Genomic DNA, 12,723 nt, shown 5'->3' with positions numbered 1-12,723 from the left:
GTCTTTAAATCTTAATTTGAGGACTCCCATGACTCAGCCAAAAGTTATAGGTCTATTTCAGCAATGATGGGCAAGGTTCTGTGGCCTGCAATGTGCAGGTCAGACTAGATGATCATTGTGGTATCTTCTGGCCTTAAAGTCTATGAGTAAGCTATATAATTGCTTAGATAAATGTATATAGATTAAATGTGTATATCCTCCTGTTTAGCAAAAAGCAGCACCAAATGTAGTGTAAAGGCTATTAGTTGCAAATCAATGTTTTAGTAGTTACCAACTAATAAGACCCCTCTTTAGAAAAAAAAATCCCTAAGTAGTACAAATAAAATACAATTAAAATTGATGATTTAAGTCAAGTTTTTCTACTTGCTGATTTAAACTGTGAATAAATAGAAGATTTAACTAAAGCAATTTAAATCAATTCATCCTGGAAGAGAATCCAGGAGCCCTGACTTCCATTCCCCTTTGCTCTAACTAGACAATGCCTTCCCTGTTGATGACTACTAAAGAGATATTACCAAGGTCCATGGAGCCCAAAACATGACCTACAGAGTGACCTTATAAATCAGAATAAGCAAGTACTGAGATACAAGAGGGAACAAGAAAAAAGAAATTCAACAAGATAAAATGATCTGATATGGAAGGAAACCTATGCATCTGCTCTTGAATTTTATTGGCCAAGCAAACACAGATCCTATGCAAATTGAGCAATGGGGTGCATGCAGATCCCTGGCAATTGAGGGGAGGGGGGAAAGGGGAAAAATAGAGCCCCTGGCATAGGGAGAAGGGACATGGGAGAATCCTGCTACGAGAAGGAAGGATAGAGACGAATTTACAGCAGCCAAGGCACAAAATAATTGTTATGAACCAGTTCTACCAGTAGGAACAGTGTTTCTAGAGGAATGATGAACTTGAAGAGTGGTTTTGCATGCATAGGAGTATTATTATTTGTACCACAAAAGCACCTGAGGCCACAGCTGAGATCAAGTCTCCATTGTGTTAGGAGCTGTTTAAAACACATAGTAAAGAAACAGTCCCTGACCCAGAAATTTTCTAATCTAACAGGTAAAACAGACATCAGTTAGCAGAAGAGAGGGGAAGGAACCCACCCTAGGTCACAAAGCAGATCAGTTATGCAGCCAGAAAGAGAACCAAGATCACTCAGCCCCAGTCTAGTGCCCTATCCACTGGACCATGCTGCTTCTCTCGATCTTCCATTGATCAGGATTCTGCATGCAGTTAGCACAACTCCACAACAAATACTGATTAAGCTCACAATCCTTCCATCTCCCCCTCTAAGTTAGGGAAATTCTGCAAAGCAGGACGCAGCATGAAGGAAGGACCAAGTAAACTCTACACAGGGACTAAAATTGGAAGATTAAATGAACCTTAGTGGCAAGAGTTCACATGCTTTAATCTTAAAATGGACCTACAGTGTACTCACCCCTGATTACTACAGTGCCATGCCATCTGCAGCAGAGACTGAAACAAAATACTCTGGCAAACATTAAGTGAGAATTAACTTTTCCCTCTCTGGACTGAGCTATTCCGCAACATGCTGACAAAGGCACCAAGTTTGACCTGTTCCCAACTGGTGCAGTTTTGTTTCCATTTAAAATCATCTAGTTTCGTAAAAACAAACATCAATCGCATTTCCAGAAACATTGTTTATGAAAACTGAAAACCCATATTTCAAGACAGACCCTCTCAGAGGACAATTTGCCTATGAAGTAGCTTCACAAGAGTAGATCTTCAAAGGCAGGCCTAACAAAGCAAGCTCCCAGGTGGAAAAATACTCGTAAAAACTGAAAAATATTCCTTTTGCCTCTGCTGAAAGACAATACATTATACCACAATAGCATGTTTAATCCAAGATTACAAACAATGCACGAGCTTTAATAAATTAAGCTTTACAGTCTGCCGTGTGGCGAGAGAAAGTACTGTATACATTTTACATCTGGGTAAACTGAGGCAACTGGCAATTACGGAACTTGCACAAGGACACATTCAGGACTTCTCCAACTCTGTCACTGACTTCATGTCAGATATATCATTTAAAAGGAAACATATCATTTAATACGGACTTCACTTGACATATTTGATTGTTATCCTAGCGTGTTCTGTCACAGCAGTTTTGCCAAAAAAGGAATTAATTTTCCTTAGGTAACTCAAGAATTGTTTTTAAACTTAGAAGCCAAAGTCTTTCCCCTCCTCCACCTTCAAATGACTGATGCTGAAATTGCTTTCAAGTCAAACTTCGGAAAATGTCACTTTAAACACAAGCAGCGAGCTGCTTGCTTACTACAGCCAGGACATCATCTGCTTCAATCTGTGCCTGGCACAACAACTGAATAACAATAACCTAGAGGGTCACCCACCAACTCACAGAACTGATCATTTGGCCTGCCATGGAGAAGGCACTAAAATTCAGAGTACTGTTCTAATTACTATAGATTGCAGTCCAGCAGCAGAATTCTCAAGCATGCCAGGGTACTCCATTCCTGCATAAACAGACAACATAACCACAGAAGGAACTTGTTAGAGTGAGATGCTATCCTAGTGGGATTTGTTGGGTAAAAAATCTGTTTATAGGTGACAAATTAGGTTAATTTTGCATCAGGTCCTCCTAGACAGCAGCCCTAAATTGCCACAGAGTTGCAGCCACGTCTTAATTGTACTGTTCTGAAAATGTAAGAAATGTAGGATATGCCATACCAGATCAGTCCATCAACTCTAATATCCCACTGCCTTACAGTGGCCAATACCTGATGCTCCAGAAGACAGACTGCCCCTTCCCCATCAATACAGCTAGCCAATTTTGCATTGCTATCTATGAAGGCAGGCATTTTCTTCCTGGTTTACTGGTGCTCAATTTATGTCCAGAAGCATGACACTGAATTACCTTTGCCCCAGTAGACACAGGTACATATGTTACAGCATTCTCTCAAAATTATCCTGTTTTTTTTTTTTTTAATTCAGCCACCATATTTGACTTGATAATCTCCCACTGTACCAGACAAAACAGATTGTGGTGAAGTTATTTTTTCACACAACATACACAATATATAATCAGTGCTACCCGCCAGCAATTTCATCTTGTGCTCCTTTCTTCTCATATTACAGTGAAGATTACCTTATTCCTTGTCTTTCATAAGTAAAAGTGACCCTGTCACATTACACCTCCTCTTCCGACCAAGGTTCCTTGCTGCAAACTCCAGCCTTGCAATCCTCTGCGGTTGGATGCAAGCCATTGTAGCACAACCATCCTGAGTCCAATGACACAAAGTTCCAGTGCCTCTGTGGCTGCTCATAGCTTTTCCAGTCAGCGGAAATTGACATGACCGTGGTTAAGTATCATTGCAGCTATTCAGAACCCCATAAAGCCACTGTGAAATTGATGCTGTTTTTGTCAATCTACTGCTTCTTGGGAAGTCTATTAGCAAAAATGGACTCAGGGACTGAAGCTATTCAGAGGCACCCACCCTCAGTTGGGAAACTTTCTGGCTGCTAGGAGGCTCTTGTTGGAGACAAGAGGGTGGAGAAGACAAGTTCATTTTTCCTTCCAGCAGCCCAAAAAGTAGGGGAACGACAATCTAGATAGACAGAACCTAGGCTCTGTCTTCAAACTTCAGATTCCCAATAGCCAGGCCTTTAATATGAAAGGCACTGCCCTCAAGCAATGTTTAGGGACATCACCCGGATAGAAATTCCAATATCCATGGAAAGATTTTCTCTCTCACCAATAGAAGTTGGTCCAATAAAAGATATTACTTTCTTCATCTTGTCTCCCTAATACCCTTCCAAGCAGTTGAAATGAGGCTTTTCAGTAGTATGTTGCCCTTCAACTACTTCCCATCCTTCTTATCAGCCCTTGGTTTGCAGATTTATTTCTTTGGCAAATATTTCAAGCTCTGTTGCAGCACTTATTCCTTCTTTCCCACCAGCATGCTTGAGCAGGTGGCTTCTTGACTTGTACACAGTTACTGTCAGAACCTTTGTGAATTTCAAGCACGCTCTTTTGTTTACAAGCCCAAAGCAAAGAAACAGAATATAAGGGGTGGAAGCATGAAAACCAGACCCAGAAATTTTAATAGGATGGCACCAAGGAGTTCAAATATAATTTGAAGTCCATTCCAATGTTTTACAGAATAGAGAGAACACATACTTTCAGAGACTACCATGTATAATTTTGTCCTTGTTAGCCAGGACAGTGTATAAGGATAACATTAACAAAAGTACTCCGACTCCTCTTCAAGTTATTATGTGAAAGCAACTTTCTATAATACTTATGACTTCTGTATATCTTTTAATGTAACTACTCAAGACAAACAGATGATTCTAGATATTTGGTGGAGAAAGGGAGTATGTGGCAATTTGATAAAGATGTTAGGGCTAGTTTACCATACGCTACATGGGATTCTCAGCCACAAAATTCCCCACTTAAAAAAAATAATCACATCTCCGTGCAGTGCCTTGAAAATCAGTACACATCAAAACCAACCTAAGCAAATATTTTACATTTGTGTAACTGTGCAGAAGCGTTCTAAATTAATCTGCACTGTTAAGTTTAATACACATTAATGTCACGTTTTACTTGCTAAGCAAGTCTCTGGTTGTGTTTTACGGAGTTCCCAAGTGCACAAATGTCTGTGATGCTAAAAATTTGTGCGCGCATGTTTTGAGTTTGTTCACTGGCAGTATTCTGCTGATTCCAATAGCTATGGTGAAAGGGGGGAAAGAGTTAAAGACAGAGCCTGCTCAGCACACAGGCAGTTGACTACATTTTTAGTAAACATGCATATCATATGTAAAGGTTGTTCAACAGGGAAGTCGTAAAACTGGAACTTGGCATCTAAGACGGGACACACAGGAATCTCAGTTGTGAATGGCATTCTGACTTTCCAGCTGTCTTAGGTTTTTCACATTTCCAAGACCGGCATCACATCAACAGTACACGCAGGCTTTGCAGGGCTTTTTATCATGAAAAACAAGAATTCTCCTCCCTTGTTTTTCTCCAAGTTTACACTTAACCCTGAAAAATATGATCAAAGAGAACTATACATTTACCTACACAAAGCACCAGTGATTCATGCAATCTCTGATCATTTGCTCTCCTCAGCAGAAAAGGAAACACTGGATTAAAAACCAATTATTTTACATCTAGACTTGCTCGAAGAGGCCTAAAATATCCAGATAGAACACACCACAGCAACAGACAGGATCAAAATTCAGGTACAGCTAATTCTTCATGTAGGCCCCATCTACACAGAAAAGGTTTACTAGCTATACAGGTATAACCCCCTGTGTGGACACTCATTTCAGTTTAGCCTATGCAACTTGCGAAGGAGCTTAATGGAAAAAGCCACTCTTTCTACCAAGATAAGAGTGTCCACATAGGAGGTTACAGCTGTATAACCAGTAAAACTTTCCCACGTAGATAAGACCTAAGAGTATCTACACAGGGCGTTACACCAGTATGACTACACTGGTTTAAATTCACATCCTAGGTTATACTGAAAAAACAAAACCCCATAACCTTTCCTCCGTAGGTGAGGCCTTACCTGATCAGAAGCAACACTTGGGCCAAATACATAACTTTAAAGATTAAGATTTGTTTTGCTTATCTTCACTGACACAATCAAAGTTTACAGCCATTCTTGTGAGCTCTCTGGAACAAGAACTTAAATCAGCCATTCGTGAATTTACTGAGCTTTCTATGCCCCCAGAAGTTCCAAGCTTCCCTCACCTACATCCCAAAAGATGGCAGTTTTGGAAAAGCCACTTTAACCAATTATCAAAACTAAAATTCAAGAAAAGACTAGAGGCCAAGAAAAAAGACATTCTCCCTCTGGGAAGACTGCAGGGGAGTCAATATAGAGAGAGGAAGAAATATTTACCAAAAAAAACAAAAAACAGAGATCCAATATTTTGCTCTTCAAAAGAAAATTTGAACACTTTACAAGAATTCCAAAAAATATTTTTAGAAAGCTCTTTGAATGTTAGTACCATCTTACACCAACACAAGCCAGAGGCTCCAGTTAAATAACTGAAGGGAAACTGTTGCACAGACACCGTAGTAGATTTATAGACTACAGACAGAAATCTGAAGTACTAGCTCCCATAAGAAAGATCACTCTTATTTGCCCCTGTGCTCATGAAGAAAAGTTAGGCATGAGAGCAGATTGGTGGGGGAGGGGGGAGAGGAAGGGGTATGGAGGGAAGAGAAATAAGCAGAAAAAGAAACACAAAGAAAATGAGACTGATACCAATATGTTAGAACGAAACAGGCCCTTATTCTGCAGCACAGACCTTCCATGGCCTCACACATGTTGACACATTGGCTATATGAGTAATATGACTGCTTTTAGTACATGAAGATATGCATATTACTTGGAGTAATTAAATTAAACAAATTTTGGCAACTCTACCAGAGTATAATGGCGCATAACAACTAGATGAAGCCAAAGTAATTTAAATGCACACACCCAAGCGTTGTCTGAAAGTTTCTAAAAGATCAACTGTTGGAGCAATAATAATAATTAAGAAAAGGTAAGTCTGTGCAAAAACTACTCATGAGCCACAAAGTATTACAAGTCTCAGAAGTTCAAACAGCACAAAGCTTTATTGTTCCTTTCCTCACTTTTAAGGCTTCATCTTAAAGGGGAAAGAGTCCTTTACACGGGCAAGCATTAGCTGCAGGGTAGGTAGTGGTAGCTGCCCATTTAATTTAAGTACAAACCACATCAATCCATTTTATCAAGGAAGTTATGAAATTTAATAAACAGTTTCACTCTGACGACAGATGCTCTGAGAGAAATTAAGTATGATCATCTGGATTTCACCCATTATGTGTCATCACTTTAGATGCCCATCACCAAGAAGCAATTCAGTAACAGACATGGCAACATGAAGCCAGGCCACTTACACTTCTACCAAAATACTCTGGAAAAATGCCTGCTAAGATTACGTTGCAGAAATAATTTACACCTGCAGCAGAGCTGCAAAAAGCATAATCAGGATAGAGACCTTGACAGACATATGCCCACCATGTGAAAAGCATTTCTATATGTATGAATTCAGCAGCTACAGAGCCATCTTTTATTTTTAATTCAATATCAAGTCATTCAGATACAGTCAGACACCTGACCCATCCTCTGTGCATGATTCACCTATTTCCCTAGCACAGCATTCTGAGCTACCCCTCAATAAGGTTTGCTGTTGGAACCTGTGATCTTCTAGTAAACATTAATCCAATACTTTAACCAATAACAAGCTTGCTGAGTTATTACACTTTTCACTGAGCAGGTGAATTCCTACTCAAGCTTTTTGGAAGATGGAACCATGACATGCCAAGTCAAAATGCACCCTTCTTGCATTTGTCAAGTCATTTGCCTTACCACGAGGGGCAGTGTAGCTCAGGAGATCCAAGTTCAATGCCCTGCTGCGTCACAGGACTTCCTATGTGACCTCAAGCAACTTGTTTAGGGGGAGATATTTAAAAGAACCTAAGAATTTAGACACAAGTCAACAGAAAGTTGACCCACTGACTTGTGTGTCTAAATCTCTGACGCTTTTGAATGTCTCCTTGTAAATCTGTCTCAGATCCCTATCTGTAAAATGGAAACAATACAATCGCACCTAGAAGGATATTGTGAGGATAAATATACTAAAAGTCTGTGACTCACTCCGATACTTTAATGGTTGCTACCACATGAGTAAGACACACGCCTCCACCAGGTACTACCTTCAGTGCTTAATTTGTAGTGAAAGAGGTGCCATAGCTCAAGCAATTTTTTTTACATTCAATAACTGATGCAGCAAGCCCAGAGGTGCCGGGGCTATGAACTGCCAAGCCAAGAGGTGCCAAGGCTCAGCCCTGACAAGCCCTGGCACAAATTAAGCACCGACTACCTTCTATCTTGATGATGTTATAGCTCAAGTACAGCCAATACTTCCAAACGTGGAAAAACAGTAACACCCTAGGAAATAGCTTCAGTATCATATTATAATCAGCAATACATGCACTGAACCCACTTCCTTTTCAGCAGGTCCATCTTGCTTGGTCTCATCATTTTGTAAAACGTATCATGTGCAGGGAGGATTTTTTTTTAAATCAAATTGATTTAAATCATGATTTAAATCACGAGTCAGGAAGACTTGATTTAATCATGGTTTTCTACACAGAAGTGCATTCTTGTTGGCTGTTATAAACCTTAATACATATTCTTGACAACTCAGAGACAGATGTAGGTTTCATTTTTAGAAGGTACACACTATACATTTTTAAACAGTGATTTATTTAGAAAACTTTTCAGATTAGTTTTATAGCTATATCTGATTGGTTGGTTATTTCATTTACCAAAGGTAACTGAAGCAGATATTTATGAAGTCATTGGGAGGTGAATTATCTCCAATTCAGAAGGTTAATCATTAATATTTGGAGGATTTTCTTGCCACGCTGTATTAGGAGAACGTTACCAGACAGACATTTAAATTGTTTTAACCAAAAAACAACATTATTAAGTATTCTGGATTTTTTTCTTCAACAGCAAACATATAATATTTTAACAAAACAAGCATATGTCCCTCACGTCTCACATTTATCTCCAGACTTCTTCTCCTTGTCCAGATCTATTCCGCCCCAACAATCTTCTATTCATTGAACTTTCTGAAATTTTGCACATTTAGAGAGAAGGGATTGACCCTGTGTACACAAATTTGCAGAGGAACAATAGAGTTGAGGTCTGTTATTTCTGATCTCTATACATTATTTATTTATTTAAAAACAGTTTTGCTGTTAACAAGAATGTTATCTCTGGAGACACAAATTCACAGTTTGAGAACTGAAAAATTAAGCATCTCTGATGGTATCTTCTAGACCAGGAGTGGCCAACCGAGCCTGAGAAGGAGCCAGAATTTACCAGTGTACATTGCCAAAGAGCCACAGTAATACATCAGCAGCCCACTCCCAGTGCCTCCCACCAATCAAAGGCCCCCCGCACCTCCCGTTTTGTGGCATGGGGTGGGGGGGAGAGCAAGGGCATAGCATCCCCAGACGAGGGGGTAGGAAGAGGTGGAACAGGGGCAGAGCCAGGGGTTGAGCAGTGAGCGCCCCCCGGCACATTGGAAAGTTGACGCCTGCAGCTCCAGCCCTGGAGTCTGTGCCTAGACAAGGAGACACATCTTAACTTCTGAAGAGCCACATGTGTTCTAGACTGAGCACTTAGTCCCATTGGGTAGACAGAAAGATTAACCTAAATAATCAGTACAGAAGCCCCTGAAACCCCATAAGATTGGGTTCCTAATCCATGAACTATTGGAACTCTTTCTTAAAACTTACAAAACTTTTCTTAAACATTACATGAATATATTGTCTCACACTATAAAAATTAGAATGTATAATCCCTATTCCATGATGAGATAGTTTTAATTTAGATGCATTATAGCTCAAAGATATCTTTAGATAGGTTTTTTCCTCAAAAAGCACTTTATCAAAAACATCCAATTTAAATACAAAAAATCCAACTTATTGATTTTTATCCACCCTGATTATGTGTTTGCCAGCCATACCATACACCTTTCGGCTTTCAGACAGTAAGCTCTGTGGGACAGGGCCTTCAGTTGGGACTGCAAGGTACAGCACATAGTCATGGCCCTCTATACATGTGCACATGCTGATTGGTATCTTGTTGCATGAGACCATGGCCCAGGCTGCTCTGCAATAATGCCCCACTAACAACATGCCACATGGACACAGGAACAGCTTTATTCCTGCATCCAAGGGCCAAACTCTCAGAAGCAGAAGACAAATTCCTGATCCCTCTCCTCCCCTCCCCTCCTTGCTCTCAACCCAAGGACTAGAGCTGCAGCCACAAGTGACAGCTCGGAGAGAGCACGCCAGGGCAGCACAGGGGCCAAAGTAGCTCAGCCACCGACCCCAACGCCTCAGGGGCAGAAACAACCTAGCCTGCTGGCTCCATGCATTCAGAAGTGAGGAGAAAGTCCTAGCTAAGGGGGTGGTCCAATGCTCACAGAGCAGCCTGCCACACACCGCTCATGGGAGGAAACCCCCTGTCCATTGTGTAGATACACCTTCCTCTCCTCTTGCTGGACCACACAGGGCGCAGCAGAGAGGAGAAGGCACTGCGAACAACAGCCCTGCACCCCTGCCCCAGCCTGGTGCATGGGAGCAGCTTCCACTGCACCTCCCCAGCCTGGTGCATGGGGGGGGGGGCAGCTTCCACTGCACCTCCCCCTCCCCAGCCTAGTGCACACGGGGAGGGGGCGGTACCCACGGCCCCCTCCCCCAAGAGCCCGGTCCGCCCCTCCCTCGCGAGCCCGGGGAAGGAGCCGCCGCTGCCGCCCCGCTCGCCCTCACTTACCCGCCGAGCCCAGCAGCAGCCACAGCAGCCACATGGCCCCGCGCCGGCCGCTCCGCAAACTTTCCTTGTCGCCTGCTCCGTGCGCGAGCGAGTCTCCGCCCGAACCCGGCCCAGGCGCTGCGGGCCCGGGAGGGGAAGCGGAGGGCGGGGCCGGGGGAGGGGCCCTCCGCGCAGCCACGGAGCGCGGCAGCCCCGGCCGAGACCCTGGCTGCAGGCCCGCCCACCCGGCTCCTGGGCCCGGTGCCCCCCTCTCCCTGCTGCCACACCTGGGGCGGAGATTCCCGCCCAGGCATGCACTGGGCTGGGGAGCAGGGGGTGTTGTTCTTCCGGCCACACAGTGAGGGGGGTTAGCCTTGCACCCCGTTTCCTAGCCCGGTGCATGCGTGGGGAGTTACCGGTGATCCCTGCTCCCCAGCGTGGGGCACACATGAGGGGGTCATTACACCCTCTCCTCCCCTGTCTGCTGCACGCCCTGGCAGAGAGAGGTACCAGTGCATCTTCTCCCTGCCACAGGGACCAGGGAGCTGCCATTGCAACTCCTGTCTTCCTGGATTATTCAGAGCCCAGGGCCTACCTCGCTCAAGCTCCCATCAAGGAACTGTTACCCAGTTCTTTTCCTGTCACCCACCAAACCCACTGTCTCCGTGACCAGACATTACAGCGATGGGCATTACAGAAATGCATGTAATAATAGCAGCTGCAGACATAAAACCATAGCAAGCAACTCTACTGCTGTACAAAGTGCTCATTCTAAGCATGGGGTTCCTAGTTGCACTTACATTGTATTCACACACTTCCCCTATATCACACATGCACGTACAGAAGATCCCACGCAAACAAATAATATGTGACCACCCATGTTCATACTCAAAGGGAAAAGTGGCTCCTACACAATTACAAGCTGAGCTGAAATGATGGTAATAGTGTGTGTATGGTGCCAGTGATTTCGGGTGTTGTGTGTAAATCCCCAGCTCCTAGAAACATTTTTGAGCTTGGGGTTGACAATCCTGATTCTTCCAGTAACACATTGTAGTAATATCTAGGCATTGATAGTAATTAAGATCTCATTAACTTATTTTGGGCCAGATCCTATTGCCCAAGGAACAGCTGGAATGGATGCATGGCAAGAGGCAGTGAGTCCACACCCCTTGTGCATCTGGTAGCACACTGTATGAGGGGGTCCTTGTACTGCAGCCTGGAAAGGGGGTCAGAACTAAAGGCAAATAGAGCATGAACGTTGGGACACTTTCTCCTTTCCACAGTTAGTTAAGGCACTGAACTGGCTGTCAGCTCCCAAGAACTTTCCTCTGGGCTAAGCCAGCCCTTCCTTTGCCTTGCAGGTTAATAGTAGCTGTACCCTAAACCCTTTTGAAGTGTTCCCCTATAGTGTCCAGCCCCTTCTCCACTTAACACTCACAGTAATACCAGGTCTGCTGTACCCAAGGGAACCAGCCTGTATGATTCAACGCAGGATCCTCTCCCAGTATTATACCACAGCACTGACATATATTCATAGTGAAAACAACAATAAGTTTATCATCAAAGATTCTAGAGACAGTGAGTAAGAATAATGGAAACAAAAGGGTTACATATAAAACAGAATTATAACATGGTATCTAGAGACTAACTTTAACTTAACAGGCTAACCTCCAAGATACAGAAGTTTGTCTCACCCCAAATGTCCTTTGCAGTGTTTCAACCAGGACAGGTTGAAATCTTGTTTTCATGAATGTAAACGCACTGCCGGATTATTTTCTCCGTGCAGGATAAAGGGATGTCTTCCTTGCCTTCTCCTTATATCCCCAAATGTTCATTGTCTGAACCCAGAGTCAGGATGACCCCCTGTGGCTTATTCTCTGGTGTGCTGCCTTCCTGTTAAGTTCACATCCCCCCTCCCTTGACTTCGTATGTAAATAGGTTACCATTGTGTGGGCTTACAATGCTAGTGAATAAACATCTTTTGTCTGACAGAAAACCTGTTTGTAAACTGTGCCTTGATATAGACTTTAGAACATATTTTCAGTATACATACATATCTCCTTATTTATTATCTGTGCATACATTTCACAACAATATTATTGACCAGTGTGACCCTGGCTTTCTTATATGACTTCACGCAACATGCTTTGGTGAACCAGAATGTACTTACCAGGATCAGGATATTCTTGTAACCTCCTTGCCAGTTGGCATTGGAGTGTTCCTGGGTCAAACTAACTTCTCAAAGAGCCTTTCCTCTCCACCTGTCTTCCTGGCATCACTGGAAAATAACTCATTTTATCATTATAACCAAACAAAGCAAGTCTGTGGCACTTACAGTCCTTGTGAAGTACAGTCAGGGTCACCT

General features: G+C 42.8%; 1 protein-coding gene across 2 annotated transcripts in view; it reads right to left on the bottom strand.

Moving 5' to 3' along the window:
* Positions 1-10,520, bottom strand: part of LDLRAD3 (low density lipoprotein receptor class A domain containing 3) — a 181,485-nt gene extending 170,965 nt beyond the window's left edge. For both annotated transcript variants that reach the window (XM_084631427.1, XM_084631428.1), the window contains exon 1: positions 10,380-10,520. In XM_084631427.1, the coding sequence (XP_084487553.1) occupies positions 10,380-10,413 (34 nt within the window). In that variant the 5' untranslated portion in view covers positions 10,414-10,520. The remainder of the gene's footprint in view (positions 1-10,379) is intronic.
* Positions 10,521-12,723: the final 2,203 nt, after the last annotated feature.

This window comes from Lepidochelys olivacea (assembly GCF_965140295.1).
Source record: "Lepidochelys olivacea isolate rLepOli2 genome assembly, chromosome: 6".
In the NCBI taxonomy this organism is placed as follows: Eukaryota; Metazoa; Chordata; order Testudines; family Cheloniidae; genus Lepidochelys; species Lepidochelys olivacea.
Note: the sequence above shows the minus strand (reverse complement) of the source record. Positions and strands in the feature narration are given on the sequence as shown.